Raw genomic sequence first — 25,835 nt, forward strand, 5'->3', positions numbered from 1 at the left:
AATTCAATTGAACATTACAGGAGAAACCCATTTACATGAAAGACATTCATTGAGATATGTTGTCATTAATTTGAAAAATATAAAATAATTATAAATTCATGTATTTTTCATAAAATTTATTACAACAAGAACAATACATGAATGTTAACATTCATTTCAAAACCATGTAAAAAAAGTTTGCAAAACAGTGATTAAATAAGAATCAATTTTATTACTGCAAATTAACAAAATTTATGTACAATTAAATACATGTAATAAATATATAATACAAATATAAGCATAATTGTTTTAGAATCACTTCACAAGTGTTAGATGGTGGATATCGTTAAAGGCTCTATAAAGGTGACAAATCCAATTATTATGCATATCAACTGGTCTGATTTTTACCGGATTTCAGTTATTCTTGCATAAAAACTGCTAATAAAACAGCTTAGGTACAACGTTGTCAAGAATTATGGAAGATAAACCCTTTTTCATAATTGGAAGAAATGTTTACATTTTTGCAACTAACGTGATGTGTCACCTCAGAGCGGTGACATGTGCTAAAAATAGCCGAAAGAAAATTCAATTTTAATTCTATTTTAAACAACTTTAAACCAGCAGAAAGTAACTTATTAGATCACTACAAACGTTAACCATTTAGAAGAGACCTACTTTGAGGGTGATACCGGAAAACGTTAAAAATCATTGTTATATTTTTGGTGACCTGAGTCACTTTCACTTTCTCTTTTCCGAGTTAACAGCGATGTCAATAAACTGATTGTTTGTAAACACAATTGACTTGGAGGACACTTAATGAAATTTATTTTGAGCTCAAAACAAGTTGTTTTGCTTTTTTTTTTATTGTAATGTCCAATAGCTTATATACATTGTTTTTTGATAACCTTTATTAATAAAATATGAAAAAATATTTAAAAATCGGTAAATAATTACGGATCTTCACCTTTATAGAGCCTTTAACATTCATGTATGCTAGGTTTCCTTAATTCAGGAAAAAAAAATGACCTCAATAAATCCCTTAATGCAAATACAAATTTCAATATGTGATGTTTATACAGGATACACATTATCCATGAATAATTAAAAAACTTTCTATACATAGTCAAATGAGCTCTGCTGTGAGTAAACTGGCTTTTATTATTAATTTATAATAATAATTGTATTATTACTTATTAAAGGCTTCACAGGATAACCAGAGATGACACTTCACTCACAGCCCAGTTTTCTCATAATGCAACTCAATTAGTAAACAATAAATACCGACATTAGTCAAGATAATGATTAAGGCAAATACAAGATATGTACCTTATTAAATTTTGTTGTACATAATGCCTAATATCTTATTCTGACTGTGTGACTTATAAGCAAGCCACAATGTCATATTGTCTAAATATGCTGCTCATTTTTGCCAAATAGGGGCTGACACCAACATCTTTTTAGGCCATGCTCTGTTAAAAGGGGGTTTAATGCGTTTGCGTAAAATGTTGTCCTAGATTAGCGTGTGCAGTCCGCACAAGCTATTCAAGGACACTTTCCACTTTTATTTAATTTTTTGTTTAAAGAAAGACTACTTGACAAAAATCCAATTTAGGCGGAAAGTGTCGTCATTACAGGCTATTCTAGGACAACACTTTAGGCATAAAACCCCTTTTTACATAGCCAGACTCATTTTACATCTATCATTACATAAGGAACATGAAAAAAAAAATATTTATATTTTTTATGTATCCTTGACCTTTGAGCTAGCGAAATGGTTGTTGCATGCAACACAAATTTGCCCACTTGTATACATAGATAAGGTAAGTATATGAGAAAACTGGGCTTAATGCAAGTGCGAAAAGTGTTGTCCCAGATTAGCCTGTGCAGTCTGCAGGCTAATCTGGAAAAACATTTTCTATTTTATTGAGTTTTCTGATTTATCAAAGTCTCTTCTAAATGACAATCCAATTAAAGCGGAAATAATTGTCCCTGATTAGCCTAAGCTAACTGCACAGGCTAACCTAGGATGGCAATTTACGCACATGAATGAAGCCCAGTTGTCCCAGTACAAGGCTCATATGCCATTCAAACATTATCATTTCAGGAGATAACAATTTTGTTAATAATTTTTCAACAAAAAACGGTATGGAGAGCATCACGTTTCCAATGCATTAGCGTCTAGTTTGGAGGACCAGGCAACTAAATCGTCCACTTCTTTCTCCCACGGCTCATCTTTCCCCTTACTGGAGGGGGGAGGGGGCACTGTCTCCGGAGTGTGGAAGTTCGCTGAAGTATGCAGTGGATAGTTTAGTTTGAACCTATTTATTTTAGATCGATTGCATCAAAAGACGGCTTATTGAAATGCTCTGGTGCCTGTTTCATAGGTTGAATCAGTACTTGTTGTCTTTGGTGGAGATACATGTATAAAGAAAGCTCCAACAGTGAGGATGGAACCTGTAACCTCCCTGTGGCTTGTTGGACACCATATCCACATCCAATACTCCACGGTGAGGGGGGGGGGGGTCTGGTTTCTTATACCGAGCTTAGCAATATTTGGTCTGAGTTCCCTAATGGGGATATGTTTCTTGCCTACGAAATGAAAAGGTCTGTCTACATCAACAGGATCAAAATCCTGTCTATAACCCACCGCAAATTCAGACTGTCCAATCCTGCCTCTGGGTAATGGCTAGAAGTCTAAATCCTACTAGTATCAGCAACTCTGCTCCATGGAGAAGACATTGATAGCTGCATCATTGGGTCAAATGGAAGTTTACAATAGAATCTTGTGGGAAGATTTTAGTCAATATATATTTTATGTTGTATTTTTTGTTGGAAAAGCAATTCTTTTGGTTATTGTCCTTTGATGAAATAAGCATGTTATGTATAGTTGCAAAGAGGTCAATGCTAAATGACATATTAAGTAACAATGTGAATCTTATACAGGATGATATTTGCTAGATATGCATGATAGAATTTTATTTTATTTGGTTGAGGTCCTAAAAACTGAATTATGCTATGTAATAACAAGACTATTGCCAAGCAATATATGTCTCATATCGGCTCCACATTTGTCAGAAATATTTGTTTATATTTGTTGCCATAGCAACCAGAATTTTTGACGTTGGAACAAAATGAGATGACATGCATAATGTCCTTATTGCCATCTATCCATGTTTCAAGTTTTATGAAGAAATATTAAGAACTCTTAAAGTTATTGCAGGATCCAGAAAAGTGTGACAGACAGACTGACAGACACACAGAGCGCACACCATAAGTCCCCTCCGGTGAAACAAAAATACCACATTATTGTACATGAGACGTGCTTGGGGAAAACTGGGCTTAATGCATGGGATTAGAGTGTCGTACCAGTTTTTTGCAGGCTAATTAGACATGACACTTGCCAATTTCATGGCATTATTTGTTTGAAGGATGTCTCATCTAAGTGAATATCCAGTTCAGGCAGAAAGTGTCATCCCAGATAAGCCTGTGCAGTTTGTACAGGCTGATCAGAGATGACACTTTATGCTCATGAAATAATCTCTGTTTTCCCTCAGCTAGACTCATATATATGTATTGAATTGTTCTTAAATGAGTAAGCTTGGTTTGTATTCCCTGATTAGCCGATTTTTACAAAATATATCAATTTACCGAATATGTATACTTGCACACAACTATTCCACTAACTATATAATTCAATATATATATTTACAAACTTGGTGATATTCGTGGGGGCAGGTATATTTTCTTCATCTTATTCAGACGGGCCATCTTGATAGCTTTCTCTTCCTCCATGGACGGCTTGTTCCGAAATCGTCCATACATTAAAATCTCATGTCTGAAATAGTTAAAAAATCTTTAGTTCGCTTTAAATATAAATCTAATTTCTTAAATAGTAAAATGTACACCTCTTTTGATTGCTTTTTACAGAATAGACATTTATTAAAATCTCGTGGTTAAAAAAAGTAGAACATCTTCAGATCGCTTTAAATTTAACTGTTATTTCTAAAATAGTAAGACTTTCACCTCTTTTGACTCGTTTTTACTGAATTTTGTTTATACATTACTATCTCATGTCAGAAATTGCAAAACACTGAACACACTTCTCTTTAGATAACTTTTTATGAAATCTTCCATTTGTTTACATTTCCTCTATCAAGTATATACAATGCACAATGTGTTATATAATGAGCCTTGTTCTGTGAAAAATAATACATATGCGTAGTGTCATCTGAGATCAGCCTGTGGCGTCCATACAGGCTAATCAGGTACAACACTTCCAGCCTAAACTGAATTTTCGTTTAGAAGAGACTTTCTTCAAACAAAAAATAAGTGGAAAATGTTGTACCTGATTAGCCTGTGCAGGCTGTACAGGCTAATCTGGGACAACAACTTATATGCATTAAGCACAGTTTTCCTAGAACACAGCTCATATTATCTTTAGGTACAAGTTGCTGTTTTATCTACATGTTTTACCCCAGTTTTTCCAGTGTGAGGCTCTCTTTAATTCAATTATCTCCCTTTATTACTTACTCTTCATTTTGGATTAATTATCTCCCTTTTAGTACTCACTCCTCCAGCTGGCGTTTCATCTGTTCCTCAATCTCTTCCTGGGGCAATCCAAGGTGCGCCTTCTGCAGCGCTGGGTTCTCTTTAATCGCTTCCAGTACTGAAACATACAGTCATTATTTTAGCGTGAGCTGTGTTTTAAACTGGCTTATGTCGAAGTAGGTAAATTGCCGTATTAAACTTAAAGTAGATATTATCTGAACCGAATTCAGGGAAAACATGGCTTAAGAATGCGCATAAAGTTTCATCCCAGATTAGCCTGTGCAGTCCACACAGTCTTAAAAGGGACAACACTTTCTGCTTTTTTTGAATTTGTTGTTTTAAGGAAGTATTAACAAAAATCCAGTTTAGGCAGAAAGTATTGTCTCTGTATAGCGTTTGTGGATTGCACAGGCTAATCTGGGACAACACTTTACAAACATGCCTTAAGCCCAGTTTTCACAAAATGCAGTTCATTTGAGCATGAAATGTTCTTTTAACTTGCCTATACCCCTTGAGATAAAATACAGTATTGCACTTGACTGCTCGCAGTCTGTTCAGGTTTTATGCTTTTTGCTGCTAATCTCTTAGGATTGGAAATGAAGGCTTTAAAACTAGAATCTAATAAGAAAGGTCTTAAATTTAATTTGATTTTTTAGGGTCAAAACTTGCATTAAAATGCATATCAGTGCAGGAAATGGTTAAGGCATTCAGAAGGTTTTGGTAAAGATCGTATTACAAGTTTTGGGTTTATTGTACAAGGTGATATAGGTGTAAGGGTTGGTATGTTTGCCTTGTGGCAAGGTTTGGGCTTGATTGGCATTTCAAGAGCATTCTCAAGATATTTCCAATGACAACTGGTTCTCCTGAAGTCATGGACTAAAGAATTACTTGATAAGCCCAATGGCTTTTGATGCAATTGAGTAAACAAAGATAGTTTAAAACTAGGGATGCAAGAGGTTACAAAAATCATTAACTGTTTAACCTTTTCCAGTAACTGGTTATTTACCGGTTAACCGATACGCCTTAAGAATTGAAACTGATTTAGAGTTCGTAAAAAAGTTCATACCGCTCGAACCGCTCTGTAGAAACAAAAGTTATTTCAAATTTGAAATCGCTTGCATTGATAGCATGCCAGTTTCGTAATAAAATGTATTGTACAATTTTTTAATAATTTTGTAAATGTATGCTATATATTTTATTTATTTTTCCTTCGTAAATGCATAGGAGTAAAAAATTGAAGAACTACACAATGTTCATTTTCACGTGTTATTAACTTATTTTTGGTTGGGCCGCTTATTTTACATTCACGTTGTATCGCCCACAACAATGGTGTGTTCCTTTGTTCATTCTGTTTTAATTTTTGAAACTCAAATGGGCTTAATATAGAAACATTTATTTCCCTTTCTATTCAACGTAAAGTGGGTCATATGTGTTCAACAAATCCGCATCTCTTTTTATTCGATTCTTGCATATTTTGTTGTTTGCATTTCAGCATTTGTAGCCGAAGTAGTATCGTTTGATTTTCATTATACAATTAAAAGATGTGGGTTAAATAACGGACACGAATGCAAATTAAATAAATTTTGCACGATATGTAAGTTGAATGTTAATATAGTCAGTACATTTATTTAATAGTGAAGTAACTAAGTATAATGATTTCAAATACTGATAGTTATGTATGTTTGATAACGTACCATAGCGCGCAAATTTTAAGCAATTACACAAAAACTAAATTTAAAAGTTTTATTTTGTAAATATGTTGAATTGATGATTAATTATTTAATAAGTCAATAATTGCTTTGTTAAATAACACTTTCATCGGACGGTTATGGTGGAATCATTTGATCTAAATTATCATAATGATATTAATTTTTGATAAACAAAAGGACGTTAACTCGTCAAGATTTTATGTACGAATGCAATTCTTGATAAAATTGTTACTTATACACACGGTATTTTCGCGAACAATCAGTGTTGGATATTTGTAAACAAAACATCAAAATAAGCCGTCCAATGTCTCAACTGTTTTTTATCGCGAGTTCAATAAACGTGTCAATTACGTCTTCGCTAATAGCTCCCACTCACCGCAGTTCGCTAGTTAAATTTTAGAGAGTCAAAAAAACAATAGTGTCAGTTATCAAAATGTACCGCCTATTTGTTATCACAAAGGTATTGATTAATTGCTTTATTACTTTGATTGTTGACACGTTATTTATTACCGTCGATGGTGCGGTATGTTGTTCTAACTAGTCGCCAGCGCAAGTTGGCAGTATGTCACACAAAAAAGGTAAAATTGAATGAATTATTCCATGAAAAAAAACGTAATCAAATATTTTTTCCAGGTTAACCTTTTCCCAAAAATGTAACCGGTTAACTGGTCGTTTCGGTAGGTTAACCGGTTAACCTCTTGCATCCCTATTTAAAACTTATCTGACACTTTAACTTTGAGAGTAAAAAGCCTTAAAATACAATTTCTGGAAGATTTAAGATTTTATGTGGCATTATTGTTGCATATGGCTTGTATTCTATGCCTACTCAAGTTTTCAACAAATATGGTCAAAACTGGATTAAAACATTCAGAGTGCGATCAAATTAGCAACATTTTGGAAAAACTGGGCTTAACCCATGTGCGTAAAGTTTCATCACAGATTAGCCTATGAAGTCCACACAGGTTAATCTGGGACAACACTTCTAGCTTTTATGGAATTTTGCTTTAAAGGAATTTTCAAGTTTAGGCTGAAAGTGACTTTGCAGCTCAATTAATGTGAAACCACACAAACACAAAGTAATACTGACATGGATTTTTCAAATCTGATCTCGCCTTGGAGGTTGCTATTCCGCTCCATGTGATGTGATAGTCTTCAAAGGAAAGTTTTGCAACCTTTGAAGGGGGCTTAGAAGAGTAGGTCTTCCTTCCAGACTTCTCTCCATCGGGAATTTTAAACCGTACACGGGACTCAAAATCTGAGTGAGGGGTCTGTGTTACTGCAACCAGAAATAATCAATGAATATGGTGGCAGTGTGTAAACTGTAACATTTATCAGAATGTTAAAATGTCATTTTTAGTTTTAAAGTATTAATTTGGGTTATATAAAATTGATGAGGTTAATTAAATGATTACAGGGCTTTAAAAATAAAAATCGATCTTTATTATTGATGGCATCTGATACTAAGATCATTAATAAAATCTGATGAAAAATTGATGGCAAAAGTCACACAAATTAAGTCAGATTTGTTCTGACTTTTCAAAATATAAGAAGGAAAATATAAATACATGGCAAATCTTTTTTCAGGTAAATAAAGCAAAATTTATATCTAAAATTAGCAAAACAGACACCAAGACTTTACAAACAAAAAATGCTATTGAGCCGCATTCTGTGAAAACTGGGCTAAAAGCCTGTGGGTAAAAGTGTCATCCCTATTTAGCTTATGCAGTCTGCACAGGCTTATCAGGGACAACAATTTCCACTTTTATTGATTCTTATTTGTTGAAAAGAAGTCTCGTTTAAATGAAAATCTAGTTTAAATGGAAAGTGTTGTCCTTGATTAGCCAGTGCGGACTGCACAGGCTAATCCAGGATGACACTTAAGGCATGTGCATTTAGTACAGTTTTTGCATAATGTGGCTCAATCTTTCTCTGCCTACTGTATTTTGCTGGGTCTACACTCTGGTATGACTCCTCCACTCTCTGACTGGCGACCACACAGTCTAGCACCATCTGTCTGAATGTGTGCGGGGACCTCATGATCATCTCCGCTGCCTCAACATTTACAGCCTTCCCCAGATCTGGGTTGGCCAACATGTCCTGTCATATGATAGAAAATGTATCTTTATCACACCATGGTTAATCAGCATGACAACCAGTATGACATAAAATATCTTTATTGCACACAGATCAATCAGCATGTTATGTCATATGACAGAAACTTTATTAGCCTCGCTCTGAGAAAACCTTACTTAATGCATATGCCTAAAGTATCATTTTAGATTAGCCTGTGCAGTCTGTGCAGGGACGACCCTTCCCACCTTAACTGGATTTTCATTTAGAAGAGACTGTCTTTAAATGAAAAATTTCATAAAAGCAGAAGGTGTCGTCCCAGATTAGCCTTTGCAGACTGCACGGGCTAGTCCGGGATTATACTGGCTTTCTCACAGTGAAGCTCATATATTCATCGCACAACGGTAAATCATCATGACATGTAGTATGACAGAAAATATCTCTATTGAACTAAGATCGATCAGCATGTCATGTCACATGACAGAAATCTTCTCTGTATAGCAATAAGGTTTACAAGGCTTACTGTTCCATTTTCCTAATCACCAATGACTTCAAATTGGCCAATTTGACTTAAGAAAAAAATATTTTACTACAGCTTTGTCTTCATAAAACCCCATACCTCGTGTTATTTCACAACGTTTGCTTTGTAACAGCAATTTTGAGCCAGGAGCCCTGGTTTTACAATATTAAATGTCATATTATATAAGATATCTAATTATTGCAGTTTTATTTCAAAAATTGGTAGATGTGCATGATCTGTGATATCAGTAGACAAATCCCTGTGAGAAACTGGAGATGTATGGAAAAGAAATTTTACAGCATTGCTATTTTTAGCAAATACTGATAAATGGACTCTGTTAAATGTAAATGAAAGTGTAAAATGAAAATGTCAAATGTAAATGAAAATTCCGATTCAAAATATATTTCAGGTCCTTTGTAGATGTACCTGAATTGTGACTAGTATTTTGGAAACAGTGTCAGTTTCCTTCCATTTGGAGAAGTCATCCAAAAAGTCTAGAGATGGACGTCCAGTGATCATATCCACTGAAAAGTTGAAACAGAAAATCCAAATTTTTCAATAATTCAACATTATTTTACCCACAGTAGTTATAAATACAATAGTTAAAACCGGTAATATCAAAAAAGCATAAAATATAGTCCAACACTGTACAAAAGTTGCAAATTGTTTACATCAAACAGCTCTCTTGATTAAAATTGTAAATTACATATTGATATACTGATCATTAGTTAGTTTTTTTGCAAAGATATATCAGTGGAGTACAAAGGTATATCAGTGGAGTACAAAGCTTATATACAAGTATGTTATAAACAAAGGTGACTACTTAAGTATAATGTAAATATAGATTAAAATGCACATAAACAACTTCAATGCATGTCAGTTGGAATATTGTTAATTTTAAAGTGTTCTGTGTAGGAGAAGTTTCTGTGTGTCAACGGACAGACAGGACCTATGTTAAAAGTAAAAGTAAAAAGTATACCCCCCTTTAAATCAATGAGGGTAGGATGCTGGGATGCATATAAATCAGCATTTAAAGGAGGGTGAAATGAAACCACTTATCTAAACGTATGATACATACATAAGTTTTTGTACATGAAACTAGTTTTTAACCCTTTCTCACTCAGAAGCAAACTGAAAATGGCTATGTGCAAACAGCATAAAGTTACTGGCAGACTGTTCAGGTTTTATACTGTTTGCTGCTTATCAGTATCAAAGGGTTGAAAATGAAGCCTTTAAAATTTGAATTAAGTTAGAAAGGTCTTACCGGTAAATTAAATTTAACTTTCTAAGGGACAACAAATGCATACAAATACGTATCTAAGTGGTAAAGGGTTAAATCATGGTAAATTCGTTTAAAAAATGTTAACAATTTATTTGATGAAGTACATACTAAGAGTAAACATCATATCAGATAAACTGAAGGATGTTTTTGTTCTGAAAGGTCAGAACAATGACAATGCCTTCTGAAATGGTCATTAATACTAATTAAAATAAATTAAAACTGGTAAGGTTTTCAAATGTGATCATATTTCTTTATACAGTTTGCACTTACCATTTGGATGAAATGGGATCGTATGGAAGCAAACTTCAGGTGGTCGAAGATTAAAGTTCTCATCAAATTTCAAGTAAAGTGTGAATGTGCCACCTGTTCAAAAAAAGGTCAAGAGAAAATATAGCAATAATACATACAGATAAAATCTGATAAAACTCGCAAGAACTGACAAAAAAAGTTTGAGCCATCCCGAATTCAAGCCAACCAATTTCTAATACATCTATGTTTACTAAAATGAATCTGCAATAGATTTACATCTCCAGTCAAAGAGTATTCATACTGCCTAAACTCTGTACTGCTGTCTCTTTTTGAATAAATAAGAACCTAAAATATACTATACATTTTTTATTTTATTGTTTTACATATTTGTATTTATTTTAATTATATTTAGGCAGTTCTGCATGTATTGAAGCAAAGCATTGGTTATATTTGAAATATGACATTGTCTGTAGAAAATTCTGAAGTCATCTAAGTTACAAGTGTATATAAAAAAATATGCCATATGATGATGAACCTTGAATAGCAACATACCTTCCCAAACTGTCTTTTTTAATCCTTTAATTTTTGCAACCCATTCAAAAATATTTTCATTTGTCAGTGGATGTGCTTCTATGCCCTGAAATTGAAATGGAACACTGCATATCAAATCTTGAGATTCAAAATGACCAGATGCTATATATTTATAAAATAAATACCAAAATAGACATGATATGATTTGAATTCCAAAGTTATTTTATTAATTATTACATATAAACTTATGCCCTAAAACAATTAGTTTGGCTAGAAGATTTCTATTTACAAAACTATTTTCTGCTTCTGACGTGCATCGGTATGTTTGTGCTTCAGCTAATTTCATTAATATAATTTATATAACTTAACTTACCCATGGCTTATCTCGTTTTAAATTGTCCAATTCTCTTTCAATTAACAAATGTGGTCTGGAAAAAATGATGGGCTTTTCACTCCCAGGTCTAGAAAAAACAAGATATTTGTTTAAACATTTTATTTAATTATTTAATAAAATAATCAAATGTTAAGTGCAAAGTCCTATTTTTTTTAAATTACTAAACATTGAACAAATAATTATATTAAGTTTATGTCATCAAATTACTATATGTATTTTGAAAGATCATAAAGCAAATGCAAATGGTTTCCTTCTTTAATCCATATCTATGTCTACTGGCTGATGTAAGTTGTAATTTAAACACCGAATGAACATTATAATGTCTTAATTTTAAAAAAGGACCAATTTATTTGACAGGCAAATTTATGATAATTTAAAAAAAACTTTTGAAATACATCCTAAAATGTTTAAAGCTGTTTAAAAAAGAAAACTCTTCCATTGAAATGAATAAGTCTTATTTCTATATGTTATTGTAAATTTCACTAATATTTTAAGCTAAAACACATTTTGAGGGCAAAAAATTCTCAAATTTTCATAAAGTGCAGACAGTGTGAATCAATTCATTGTTTTCTACTGAAAACCTTCAATATTGTCAGAGATCCACAATTCGTGCCTGTCCATTGATCATGCCCTTTTTATACACCCTTTTCATAGAAAAGGTGGCATATAGTGATCGGACTGTCTGTCTGTCTGTCTTTCAGTCACACTTTGCGTTTAGGTTGCTCATAACTTCTATGTCCCTTGAGATATAACCTTCATATTTGGTATGCATGTGTATATGGACAAGACCTTTCCATACGCACACACATTTTTACCCCTCTGACCTTGACCTTGAACTTAGGGTCCGCGTTTAGGTTTCGAAAAATGCTCATAACTTCTATGTCCCTTGAGATATAACCATCATATTTGGTATGCATGTGTATATGGACAAGGACTAAATTCCACACGCACAAACATTTTTACCCCTGTGATCTTGACCTTGAACTTAGGGTCCGCGTTTAGGTTTCGAAATCTGCGTTGAGGTTTCGAAAAATGCTCATAACTTCTATGTCCCTTGAGATATAACCTTCATATTTGGTATGCATGTGTATATGGACAAGGCCTTTCCATACGCACAAACATTTTTACCCCTGTGACCTTGACCTTGAACTTAGGGTCCGCGTTTAGGTTTCGAAATCTGCGTTTAGGTTTCGAAAAATGCTCATAACTTCTTTGTCCCTTGAGATATAACCTTCATATTCGGTATGCATGTGTATATGGACAAGGCCTTTCCATACGCACATAAATTTTTACCCCTGTGACCTTGACCTTGAAGTTAGGGTCCGCATTTAGGTTTCAAAATCTGCGTTTAGGTTTTGAAAAATGCTCATTACTTCTATGTCCCTTGAGATATAACCTTCAGATTTGGTATGCATCTGTATACGGACAAGGCCTTTCCATACACACACAAATTTTGACCCCTGTGACCTTGACCTTGAACTTAGGGCCCGCATTAAGGTTTCGAAATCTGTGTTTAGGTTTCGAAAAAAAACTCATAACTTCTATCAAGCGTATATAGGGGGCATAAGTCATCCTATGGTGTCAGCTCTTGTTTTTATCTCTTTTGCTAATTTTTTTCATTTTGCATGGTAAAAGTTTACTTTCACATGCTTATATTATTGTATACATTTAAATTAGGGATGGCAACAAATAACAATTTTGGTATTCGAATATTCGGTCATCCTTCTGAACCAATATTCGGAAATTCGCTTAACATCTGTTGGGAAAAAATCAACAAAATCAACTTTGTTACGCAAAGATCTAGAATTCTAGGTCTTTGGTTTACGGTACCATTACTTCATGAATTCTACTTTTGTTTTCACCGCAATTTACTAAATATTGACACAGCGTTGCCGTCGCTAATTGGAAGTTGATTTTGTTGATTATTTTTTATTAGTTGTTGATCAAATATTCGGGAATATTTGTTTAAATGCTTGATATAACAAAGGAATAGACTTTATATTTTGATATTAAGACTGTTTATAGCTATATGTTATTGTTAAAATTGAATGACAAAAACTGTTGTTAAATTTTTTATTTTGTACATCAACAATAGAACCAGAAATATAATATTTACATGACGATAAAACAATAACATGACAAAACAGTTAGATCTAGAAATTATTTTAGCTGAACTTAAACGGTGCATTTTTTTGACAGAGATTTACTTTATTCGTGTAGCAATGATAATATTTGCAATAAAATGAGGGCGAAATACCAAACACATTTCTTTAAGTAAAGTACCTGATTGAATATTGAGTAATTATTTACAGTTTGGACCATACGATACGCAAATACTCATTAGAGGTTGAGCAAATTATTTGCTTAAAACTTTTTTGATTGGACAACGTGATTGTTACCATACAATACGCATTTTCTCAATTTAATTAGAGCAAAAAAAAAATTCTATTGGAGAAAGCGATTAACGTCAATCAAAAATCTTTTGCATAAGTTCTTATTTGTTTTTTAACACCAAGTCGGCTTTTCCTTTACTCATTTAATCTTTGATCGTTTTAATGTAATTCGAGTCATTAGATCTAGTGCTGGTCGGTGTTTTAATTGCCAACACGATTTGCACCTATCATAATTTTGACACAAAGTGACTGTCTTTGGTCAATTAAAGTTTCCTAGAGGTAGGAAATTAGCGGGGTTTATGACAGGTATACTGTCAATACCATAGCGACGCATTATTGCACCTACCTAAATAAACACTATGACACGAGGAACAACTTTTTTTAACAATGTTTGAAGCAAATTTCACGAATACAAAGTCTTTGAAATTACTCGACTTAAAAAAAATTCTTCTGAATATTTGATTCGGAAAAAAGAATTCGAATATTCGGTGCGGGACCTATTATTCGGATATTCGGATATTCGTTGACATTCCCTAATTTAAATACAATAATATGGGAGAAAAGCGGATTATTAATTTTTAAACACTGATAATTCAGCCGTTAATCATCATTTTATATTTATTTAACTTATGTTTGGTCACATATTAGATCACAGTGCCTAAATATCACACCGGAAGAGTACCTCAAACAAGGACAGTCCGATGACCCATGGTATTGCCCGGGCTGTCTTTCTACCAAAACTGCCCTCCAAGACGAAACCAGAAATAAAATACCAATAGTCCTATCAAACTCTGAACAAATAATTTCATCTAATAACACTATCGTATTACATAATGACTTCAACCCAGAAGCAGATACTACATGTGAAAATTACAAAAACTTAAATGACAGTTATATTCCAGAACCTGACCCGGAAGAAGACTGGATGTTAACACCCGAAACACCATCTACAGAAGACCAGAATGGTAACACTACTGATAATTCATTTGGCACAGAATCATCAGAAAATGAAAAATATGATATCTTTGATGCATTAAGGAAATTAAAAAATGAAAACAAAAATAGACCAATTTTTAGCCACTTAAACATAAATAGTGTAAGATACAAATTTGATGACTTAAAACAAATTTTGGATGACAATCTTACAGATTTATTAATAGTATCTGAAACAAAAATAGATGAGAGTTTTAATAATAATCTTTTCTTAGCAGACGGCTATAAAATGGAACGAAGAGATAGAAATGCCCGAGGGGGCGGGGTTATGTGTTTTGTTAGATCTGATTTACCATTTAAACAGCGAAAAGACTTAGAAAGCAATGACCTTGAGTGCATGTGCTATGAACTATCAATAAACAAAAGAAGGTGGGGAATATTAGGTCTTTATAAACCACCGTCTATGCAAAATTCAGTTTTTGAACAATGTTTAACAACATGTCTTAATAAAATGTGTATTTCCTTCGACCACCTGATATGTATAGGAGACTTAAATTTTGACTTGTTGAAAAAAGATAAATGTAAAACTATTTTAAATATCTGTGATAATTTTAACTTGGAAAATCTGGTAAAAGGCCCCACGTGTATGATGAAAAATCAAGACCCCACCCTTATAGATGTTGTTTTAACTAATGCCAAAAACTTTTTCTGTAATACAGTGAATTTTAACTGTGGCCTAAGTGACTGTCATAATTTTATTGCAACATCCTTAAGAGAACAATGTCAGGCAGTATCAAGGAAAAGGGTTAAATTCAGAAGTTAATTTTTTTTTGATGAAACCAAGTTTAATGAAGACCTATCAAATGTCCCATTTCATATTTCCCGTGTATTTGATGATATAGATGATATTTACTGGACTCATGAACACTTGCTATAACAGGTTATTGATGAACATGCTCCGATTAAAGAAAAGGTCCCCAAGAAACACCCCCCACCATACATGAACTCCCAATACCGAAAAATTATATACAAGACCCGGAAAGCAAAAAATAAGTATCAGGAAAATAAGTCAAGCGAAAACTGGTTACAGTACAAAAAACTTAGGAATCTTAAAACCAGGTCAAAACGAGAGTCAATATCAGTCTATTTCAAAGAAAGATGTGATGGGGGAGCCAAATCCAAAGACTTCTGGCCCACTATAAAACCCTTCTTATCCCAAAAGTCAACACAGAAATCAGACAGTCAAATTATTCTTAAAAACACTGAAAATAATACACTGATTTCTGATCAACACCAGGTAGCAGAAAAATTAAACACATTTTACATCAACATTGCTAAAAATATAGGTATAGAAAACAAAGTCCCAGTAAATGAAGAACACCCTAGCATTAATACAATAAACAGTAAAACTAAGGTCAAGACTTTCGAATTTAATAAGGTTACAGAAAAGTGCATTAGTGAATGTATAAAAAATCTAAACCCCAAAAAGGCCACTGGTGTTGACTCAATCACTCCTAAAATTATAATAGCAGGTCAAAATAGCCTCAAAACCCCATTTACAAATATAGCAAACGCCATTATAAATAAAGGTCAATTTCCCGCTAAACTTAAGCAAGCGCAGGTTACACCAATGTACAAAAAAGAAGATCCTTTCAGTGAAACAAACTATTGACCAGTTAGCATCCTGCCCACAATGTCAAAGATATATGAAAAAATCATTAGCAACCAACTCACTGAACATTTTAATAATAATGTTTTCCATTCTTATCTATCAGCATTCAGGTCATCTTATGGATGTCAAACAACTTTATTAAAACTAGTAGAAGATTGAAAACAAGCCCTAGATGAAAACAATTATGTAGGAGCTGTTTTAATGGACCTGTCTAAAGCGTTCGATTGCTTACCTCACAATCTAATTGTACTAAAACTCAAGGCCTATGGATTAACCGAGCATGCATGTAAATTAATGTTAAACTATCTATCAAACAGGTCTCAAAGGGTTAAAATAAACAATTGTACTAGTAAATGGCAAGAAATCATGAAGGGAGTGCCTCAAGGCTCTATACTCGGTCCGTTGATCTTTAATATCTTTATCAATGATATTTTTTATTTTATAGATAAGTCAACCCTGTATAACTATGCAGACAAAAATACCCTTTCCTTCAGTCACAACAACTTAAATACCTTTAAGGAAACTATTGAATCAGAAAGTAAATCCCTGATACACTGGTTCAATATTAACCAAATGCAGGCAAACCCCGATAAATTCCAGGCAATATGTGTAGGTAATAAGACTTATATAGAAGTTAAATCATTTAATATAAGTCAAAATGAAATAAAATGTGAACAAAAAGTAAAACTCTTAGGAGTGGAACTTGATTACCAATTAAACTTTGATCCACAGGTTACAAATGTATGCAAAAAGGCAGCCAAACGATTAAATGTTCTCCAAAGACTAAGCAAATTCCTGAATATAAGCACTAGGTTAATAATCTTTAAATCTTTTATCCGGTCAAATTTTAATATTTGTCCCCTTATATGGCATTTTTGTAGTAAATCCAACACAGAAAACCTAGAAAAGATACAGTTCAGAGCCCTTAGAATAGACCAGTTGCCAGCTGTCAATCAAACTCACGAAATAATCAATCAGATTTCGTTTATTGCAGCCACATGGTCCGACAAACAAAGACTGTCGGAGTAATGGATAAAGCGTTTTATGAAAACACAACTTAGTGGGCGGAGCGATCTCGTATTTGGCGACTGGTCAATTGTTTTTAATGACTATGAATCTAGTTATGATACACTACTAAAAAAGGTTAACAGTACTACTCTTCACTTAAACAGGTTACGCCTCATTGCGTCAGAAACATTTAAATGTATACACAATCTTTCCCCAGAATATCTTCAATCCTTGGTTAAAGTTAAATCCTCTACCTATAATTTCAGATATTCAAACATCCTTGAGACACCACAAGTAAGAACAACAAGGTATGGCAAAAATTCCTTTCGTTTTGAGGCTGTACAGTTGTTGAACAGCCTCCCAGAGGATATTTGCACAGTGGACAAATATAAAGACTTTGTACGGGTGATCCGCACCTGGACAGGTTCAAAATGTAAATGCGCCATGTGTGAGTAACCTGCTTCTCACATTTTTTGCTTGCTTGCTTGTTTTTGCTGTTCTGCTTATATTACCGTAATTACTCTATGTTTTCGGACACTCTAAATTTTCGGACACCCCTTTTTTTAGCAAACATAATTATTTTTCGTGACTCTTTATTTTCGGACACTCCAGTTTTCTTCCATAATTAATGTCTCTAAGTTTTCGGACAGTATATTTTACAGCACTATTTAAACGAATTTCGGTCCTGTTTTTGATACTTAATGACACTTCGATCATGGGGTTTTACAACCAGATGAACATCACAAAAACATGGAAGGTTTATGTCTGAGGGCAACGGCCCATTACATTTGCGTTATTTGGTAAATGACCTTGTAAACCGGTATTAAACAATGGTTTCGTCCGACAGCATAAGCGTTATGACAATTACCAGGGGTAGTGCCAATTAAAAGTTCAATTATCTACCGCAATTGTACTACCCCTTTTCAGTAAAATAACTGTGACAAACACTAAACGCTTCAAAGTGTGATGCACCCTATTGCAAGTTTTACGAACAATTAGACAACAACTATCAGATATAAACAAACAAAGAATCCATAGTTTGCTTTTTTATTGCGTTAATTACAGGTTCATACTAGCGAGTATCGGTACATCACATGCTCATCTCTAAACTCGTTGGTCAAAGTACAACCTTGAAGTAATTTTCGTTCAAATAAATTAAGCATTTAAAATTATTTAAAACATTAAAATTATTTATTGCAAACATATATAACTGTAATGTATACTACATGGCATGGTATTTTACAAGCGCGTGCTATTACAGGTAGTCGTTGATACAATTTACGCTATTTTCGAACACTTCAATTTTCGACTCTAAAATTTCGGACAGTCTGTCTATTGTGAATATTTTTCGTATCTAAGTTTTCGGACACGAAAAAAAATTATTATTTTTAAGTGTCCGAAAACATAGAGTAATTACGGTATTTATTTATCTGTCAGTTAACCCCTTGTTTATCATCCTTGTATATAGTGTATATGAGTTTCTTGTGTGTTTAAAAAAATAATAATAAAAATAAACATGTATATATGTGTATCTATGTGCTATGTAGATGTTTTTAATGTGATTAAATATGCTTTTTTTTTTAACTCCCTTCTTGTGTTTTTTTAAAATGTTATAAACATGTATATATGTGTACATATGTGCTATTTATTTGTTGTACTATGTAGTTATTGTGCATGTGCTTGTATATGCTTTTAAACATGAATTGTGTGCTATACTTGTTTTAATATCTTAAATTTTAATATAGGTCTGCAATGCTTTGTTTGTACAACTTATAAGTGTATAACATATGTTTAAATTATGAACTCTAAATACGTCCTTGTAGTATAAATGCTTATATAATATGCTTAATCTTTCTTTCTTTCGGCTCAATATGCACTTAGTATATATATACAATTGTTTTATCGCGAAATAGCTCATGAGCTAATGTTTATTGTTATTCACATCCGACGTTAAATAAAGATTCTTGTATCTTGTATCTTGTAACTTATGAGGCACCCTTAAACCCTTATAAGCTTATATTGCTTGCTGTTTTGTTTGGCAATATTGTTATTCCTAAAATAACGATTGGAGGTCATGTGACAAATTGTCCATGCATACAGTGAAGTAACATTCTGCACAAAATCTTCTATTTAGAAAAGTGCTGTATCAGAAGAAGAACCATTATACTTAAGTTTCTAGAGGGTTAAAGACCATAACACATGCAAAAAACAAAATTGCATTACACTTTATTTCAAAAGTGAAGAAGATTCAATACAAGAAAACGATCAATATTCGTTTAATTTACCTGTCAAGCTGTTCACTTTTATAACTTTGATGAAGGAATAAGCAAAACAAGAAGGTTGAATCATTTTAGATTTATACTTTTAATTAGTTGTGTAGTTTGGTTGACATTTATCGAGGTATTGATAAAACAATATCGAATGAACATGTCCGGTTGTAAACACTGAGGTTGCATTAAATATTGAAAATAATAACAATACAAAAGTTTTCAATTCTGATTTTCAAGAATTATACCATACTTTTCATAATAGTTATCATAAAGATTTTTAAAACATATTTTTACTTCAAATGATACCACCAATCTTACATCATGACTTAAGAACTTTTTCATGCATGACATTACTTCTGACAACTGGGTGATTGTGATGGCAAATTCTTATGATTCAAGTTGAGCATTTTTAATCTTCATTTTTAACATATAAAATTAAATTTATAAAAAAAAAGCTTAGCTGTAAGGTAAAAAAAAAGGACCGTCGAGGATACAATATCATGACCAAAAATCCTTCTCTTCTAAGTTGTTTGTTTAATGTGTCATATATTTGAGTCTTAAAGATGGCTTATGTTTTATCAGTTGCTATATTTATTTCTTTTATTTAATTTTTGAAACAATGAAATATTTGAATTCAATACGCGTAAGACTTGCGTTTGCAGAAAGGAAAGGTCATTTTTCAAATATTACTTTTATTACATTATTTTTACCTTATTGTGATCCTATTATTGTTAAATGTTATCATACTATGTTATTAACCAAGAAAGTAACTTGATATCTAGTATTGTTTTCCATTTCTTTAGCAAATTTATTCCAGAGGTACTGGTTTATGTTATAATTTGTATGGATACTTTTATATATTTTTACATTACTGTGATCCTTTTATTAGAAAATGCATTCCATAGGTACTTGTTTATGTTCAGTTGTCATTTTTATGCCCCCGGATCGAATGATTGGGGGCATATTGTATTTGGCCTGTCGGTCTGTCATTCTGTCCGAAAACTTTAACCTTAGTTAAAGTTTTGCGATAACTTTTGCAATAATTAAGATAGAAACTTGATATTTGGCATGCATGTGTATCTCATGGAGCTGCACATTTTGAGTGGTGTATTTGTGTTTGTTTTATATAACCAATAATACAGAGGAATCCATTTCAAATCAAAACATAACTACTTTCCAACAGATTTATTGGAAAATTGTGTAAACTCTTTTTAAATTTTAAAAGCAAATTAGAGTGTAGATATTTCAACTCATAAAAATCGACTCTCAAATTAAGCATATCTCATGAGTTTCGAAAGAGGAAGTCAATATTATTAGATTTGCAACAACCTGTCACTTTTGTCAGACATGTTTGTTTATCTTCGCAACACCAGGTCAAAATATATCATAGTTGTAATACTTGCAGACCTGGATAAAAAACACTAAAATATACATCATTTACGATGTATGTCCAACATCCACCCGGGGATTTGACTTGTTCTTGATGGCACTTTAACAATTATTGAAATATATACGCCGGATAATAAGAATTATTTTTATGACATTTGGATCTGGGTCTTGAGATGTAGGTGGTTAATCCCACTGTATGACAGTTGACCTGAAGCTTTTAAATGTTTGAACATGAAACCCTCAACTGTCCGGTATTGTGGGGCCAACAACCAAGCTCACACGTGCTGTTTGCGATAAGTAGTACGTGCAACAACCACTACGCTATCCGGATATCCACAATTATGTATTTCTCTCGATCATACGAGCGGCTTATTTTTAAATATGGTAACTGATCTCCACTCGTTCCCACAAACTTAAAGACACTTTTATATAGTGAACGGCAGCTGGTTACATTGAACACCTAAGCACAAGGCAATTGAATTCCTGGGTAAACATTAACTAATAACAATACATTCTTTGTATTTACATTGAATTACATTAAAAGATTTAAGATACGTGAAGTATCAAAAAGTTGTAAGTTGAAAAAGGGATTGTTTATAACAATCTTTATTTGGCTAATGGTCCTCATTAGTTCATTTACCCCGGTATTCGTATGAATGTTTAAGGTTTAAAAATTTCACCAAAATATTATGTAACCCTATTGACATGACAGGGCATAATTTGTTCTACTCTTTTTGGAACAGGTAATCAACCTATGTATGAAAATTGTTCTTTACAAAACAAACCCCGTTATCAATATTTAAACTTAATCGTATCATTTAATTCTATATATCAGCTGTTCAAAGTTTATTTTTAAGTAGCCCGGTTATACCTAGCTACCAAATTAAGCTTGCAGTATTGTAGAGACACTGTATCAGAGACAGTACCAAGCGTTTTCTGGTGTGCATAGTTAAAAGCTTTCTTTTCTGTATAAGATTCTTAACATGGAGTTTGTTTTAAAAGAAATTACGTAGCTATGGACTTGCATGACAAACATTGATCCTTTTTATAACCAAGACATTTAACTTAAATCGAAGGTAAATTCTGTACTCAATGGCAAGAAACATTTAACTAAGAAATAGGATGTGTGTTTAGAACCAAACAATGTTTGGTTTTAACAAGGTTTACGAACAGTTTGTGATCAAATAACCTGTCACTGAATGAGCGGTCGTACCTAGTAAAAATTTGCTGGGTAACTCTTGATGTCTTGAGGAGTTTAGTAGGGGCTCTGTTGGGGTCAAAAAGTGTAACGTAAAGAAGACGCCAATAACAACATAATTTGCACCATACATCGCTGGAGAATATTTTATAACTTTAAACTATATAAATAAATCCTGACTTATTTTTACTTGTTGTTAACAAGAAAATTTTATAAAACTGATTCTCTAAACTTGATTCGCAACAAAATAAACGTTTACCTTCAGATATAGTTATTCGGATATAATAAGAATTCGGATCTCTGTCGTACTTAATGGTTACACATTCTTCCATAAGGTCCAGTGCCAAGCGATAAAAACCGGAAGACAATGCAATAGTTTCTCTTAATAACAATTGTACAATTATGGTTTGACGTTTATTTATGTGTTTGCAGGGAAATTGGTATGGGGTTAGAGCGGTACCCGGGTTAGAGGGGTCCTTACCCTAAAACCTTTTATTTTTTTAAATCAAGCAGATACATTTCTTAAGTTTCTTAAGTATCTTAAAGTTACAAAGGCAGACCCTGTGGAATCTAAGAAGGCTTTGGCAATTTCTTACACATTACCCAATTTATAGATTGAAATATTGCCAGAGTTGTGTCAATGCATACTTTTACTTGTGAACACATTTTCTTGTCAGACATTGCGAATGATAGGATTGATAGCACACACATGTTTGTCAGAGGTATTTTTTCAGTCTCTCTGACAGATTTTAACACGGCTTCAAAGCCTTAACTTAATTTTTATGCAGTGTTTGATACTTACTCTAGCATGCAGGCCCATACCCAGGCCATGGGCCCAGGGGCCCGGGCCCCCCCAGCTGGCTGTCGAACTATGATTTTTTTTAATAATCGGCCCACTGCAATTTTTTCTCTCGTGCAAGGGCCCACAGTACACTTTGCCTCAAAACAAAAGAGCAGCTATGTTTTATTGTCCCTGATAAACAAGGGGATTAACGCTCGCCAATCGAGATAAGCCTCCAGGCAATGTTTTCTAATCGCCTTGTACACACATCCCCGATCAGTCCCCCATTGTGATCATGAATGCTTCATCTAACGATGGTTGATGTCATGTATTTTGATACGTGTATGGAAGCAATGCTACAGGAGTTCGTAGACTATGGTCTGATAATTGCCGACTTAAGTTTCTTTCCTTCTTTGAGAAGGCCCTAGACGTATTTTCCCTTCTTAAAGTTTAATTATTTTTTTTGAAACCTTTTATTGGGAATTTTTAGGTCCCAATATATACTTTTTGCATTGAGAATAGGGCCCTGAATTTGAACCGGAACAAAAACACTGACAAAGGTATTAAAACTGAGTATATATAATTTTTGAAAGGAAATCACTAAAAACACTACGACGAGATAGTTAACATGCTTGATTAAAAGAAAAACAGATTCATAAATTTGCCGAGCAACAGATAAGAATTTGGCAGAATTCAGTATTTAAAATAATTGAGTACCGAGAATTGAGTAATATCAACCTATTATTGGCTCATTGGTAAAAAAATGAAAATTGAAACAACAAATCGATCTCATTATATAAGTTAACCTGATCCAGTGTAGAAAACTATTGTATAACTAAATTATCTCTTTCCTTGAATTTGTTTGAAAACAGTAAAATATGTTAAATTGATTCTTTAAGACTTTCATTATTTCCCCAAAAAATTAGGCGTTTCGCGCAATTTTTTTCCTAAAAAATGGCACGGTCTTTCCCAAAAAATCAGATTTAAAAAAACCTGTGACGTTATTGATTTGTGAAAAAAATGGTGGAAGCAATACGAGAGTTTATGTGGATAATAGTCAGTTTAAACCTGTAAGTTTCGGAAATCTAAAGCTTTTGATATTGTTGTGAATTCGCACCAATTTTTAAAGCTTAAGACTTCCGAAATGTGCTGATTTACTTGTTATATTCCATTAATTCATAGCACAAAATACGTTTTTTATAAGCATTAAAATTCACCTTGCAAAGTGCCAAATTAAAAAAAGTATATATATAGGGAGGGGGGACCCTTCCCAAACCCTCCCCGGTTGGGCCCCCCCAGTAAAAAAATCCTGGGTACGGCCCTGGCATGCTATATAATGTCCCATTATTTTGAACTTACCCAAACAGAATTATTGATAACATATTATTATTTTACAGCGGCAAATGAAGTTTTAGTGGGGGATATTGGACACTCTATCATTGAGACACTCAATAAGCCATATTTTTTGGAACTTGAGGTGCAAACTACTTCCACATTTCTCAAGTGATTTCATTGAAAGTTCATGCATGTCTTCAACATGACGTTAAAATGTTCAAGACACTTTTAAAATTCCCAATGATCTACACCAGGGTTTTTTTTGGCCCGATTTTATAGCCGAAATTCCGCTATGTTCCCAATCCCAAAAAGTATACTTTTTTCCCAAAATGTGGCAAAAAATTCTCAATTTCAAAAAAAAAATAATAAAAAAAATATTTTTTTTAGAAAGAAGTGTCTTATGTGTATTTTATCTCAATTTTAATTCAATTACATCTAACAAAGTATTTTATGATTTTGTTCTTTTAATTTTAATGATTATAAAGTGTTATATCAAATTTAGTATTTCCCTAATTAGTGGACTTTTCGTGTGGAAAAAAAGGCTAATGAATTTATTTTACCAATTTCATGAAAATGCCGATAAAATTCCCAATTCCAAAGCCATGGGCTATCTTCCCAAAAAGTGGAGAAAAAAAACCTGTACACATTCCTGATTTGTTTTTCAGAGCACAGCTAATTAAGAGTTTAAGTGGCATTGATGCTCTTGTTTCTATTGTTATTATGTCAATCAAATTAAAAATATAGTTTTCATATTTAGACCTTTGCAGGAAATTTTTCATATTCAATGCAAATATTAGACCCATCTGTTCACCAATTGAGTTATTACTATTAGGATCTGTACATGACATAGTAGTAAATAATAGCAGTTAAAATCATGTTGCTGCCTGACAAGCAACTTTGACAAAATAAAATGCTGACTAATGTAAAAATGGGTTCCTTTGGTGTTTTGGTATGGGCAGGGAGCAAAATGAATGTCGCAACAATCATATATGTATATATTCTCAGACCCAGTGCATTCTAATTTATTTTGTGTTTTCATAATTCCTGTACAGGCATAAAATTATGTATTAAAAACATGAACATATTAGTACTGATTTTAAGAAAAATATAGTCTTTCATTTCATGAGCATCTGTTCATTGTAAAAGTTGTCATAAAAAAGCCTTATCTTAAATTTTTCATTTCCAGATCATCACATCAACACATGTCAGGCTATTTACGCCACCCAAGGTTGTTGTGGTCCTTAAGACCAACACAAAACCTTTCTTGCCTTTGTCGCTGCCTACATTTGACTGTGACAAGATGCACAAGCACTGTACGGCAAAGGAGAGTCAAGCCCTTCCCTGTACTAGATGGAACCGTGGATACTTCTGACTCCCAGTTTCAAAAAAATGTGGAAACGACACAATCTTTGACAGCAAATTATGAGGAAATTCTAGCACAGTCCCTGGCTGGTAATGTACAAATTGTGTTAATTCTTTTTATCCAGTAACTTATCTGGCTCTTATATTTGCATAAAATGTCTATGTTTGGTGTTAAAATGCCAAAACGTAAACATGCAAAATTGAGGGGAGAG

At 33.1% G+C, this 25,835-nt stretch overlaps 2 protein-coding genes across 14 annotated transcripts in view; one reads left to right on the plus strand and one right to left on the minus strand.

Annotated features, from left to right (window-relative positions):
• Window positions 1–101: 101 nt before the first annotated feature.
• Window positions 102–20,960, minus strand: LOC127874190 (ubiquitin-conjugating enzyme E2 U-like). 2 transcript variants are annotated; one of them, XM_052418398.1, is made up of 10 exons: window positions 20,888–20,960; window positions 11,262–11,349; window positions 10,910–10,994; window positions 10,379–10,471; window positions 9,253–9,350; window positions 8,174–8,333; window positions 7,324–7,512; window positions 4,549–4,645; window positions 3,693–3,814; window positions 102–2,265 (listed from the first exon to the last, which is right to left on the minus strand). In XM_052418398.1, exons 1-10 carry the CDS (start codon window positions 20,905–20,907, stop codon window positions 2,135–2,137), a joined length of 1,083 nt encoding a protein of 360 aa, XP_052274358.1. In that variant the 5' UTR covers window positions 20,908–20,960; the 3' UTR covers window positions 102–2,134. The 2 variants fall into 2 exon arrangements, with proteins under 2 accessions (XP_052274358.1, XP_052274359.1); XM_052418399.1 differs by having other exon boundaries at window positions 3,689–3,814.
• Window positions 14,212–25,835, plus strand: part of LOC127874186 (methylcrotonoyl-CoA carboxylase beta chain, mitochondrial-like) — a 34,313-nt gene continuing 22,689 nt past the window's right edge. Inside the window, exons 1-4 of one of the 12 annotated variants that reach the window (XM_052418378.1) lie at window positions 14,362–14,386; window positions 14,578–14,640; window positions 17,555–17,582; window positions 25,448–25,713. In XM_052418378.1, the coding sequence (XP_052274338.1) occupies window positions 14,377–14,386; window positions 14,578–14,640; window positions 17,555–17,582; window positions 25,448–25,713 (367 nt within the window). In that variant the 5' untranslated portion in view covers window positions 14,362–14,376. The other 11 variants (XM_052418381.1, XM_052418388.1, XM_052418380.1 and 8 more) reach the window with 11 other exon arrangements.

Source organism: Dreissena polymorpha, chromosome 3 (genome assembly GCF_020536995.1).
Source record: "Dreissena polymorpha isolate Duluth1 chromosome 3, UMN_Dpol_1.0, whole genome shotgun sequence".
Lineage (NCBI taxonomy): Eukaryota > Metazoa > Mollusca > Bivalvia > Myida > Dreissenidae > Dreissena > Dreissena polymorpha.

Excerpts from the sequence above, each read along its gene's own strand:
- LOC127874190 (XM_052418398.1), bottom strand. The coding sequence starts at position 20,907 with ATGTCTGACAAAAGTGACAG. Across the intron at positions 9,351-10,378 it reads GATCCCATTTCATCCAAATG|TGGATATGATCACTGGACGT; the intron begins GTAAGTGCAAAC and ends TCAACTTTTCAG. Across the intron at positions 3,815-4,548 it reads ATGAAACGCCAGCTGGAGGA|ACATGAGATTTTAATGTATG; the intron begins GTGAGTACTAAA and ends TAACTATTTCAG.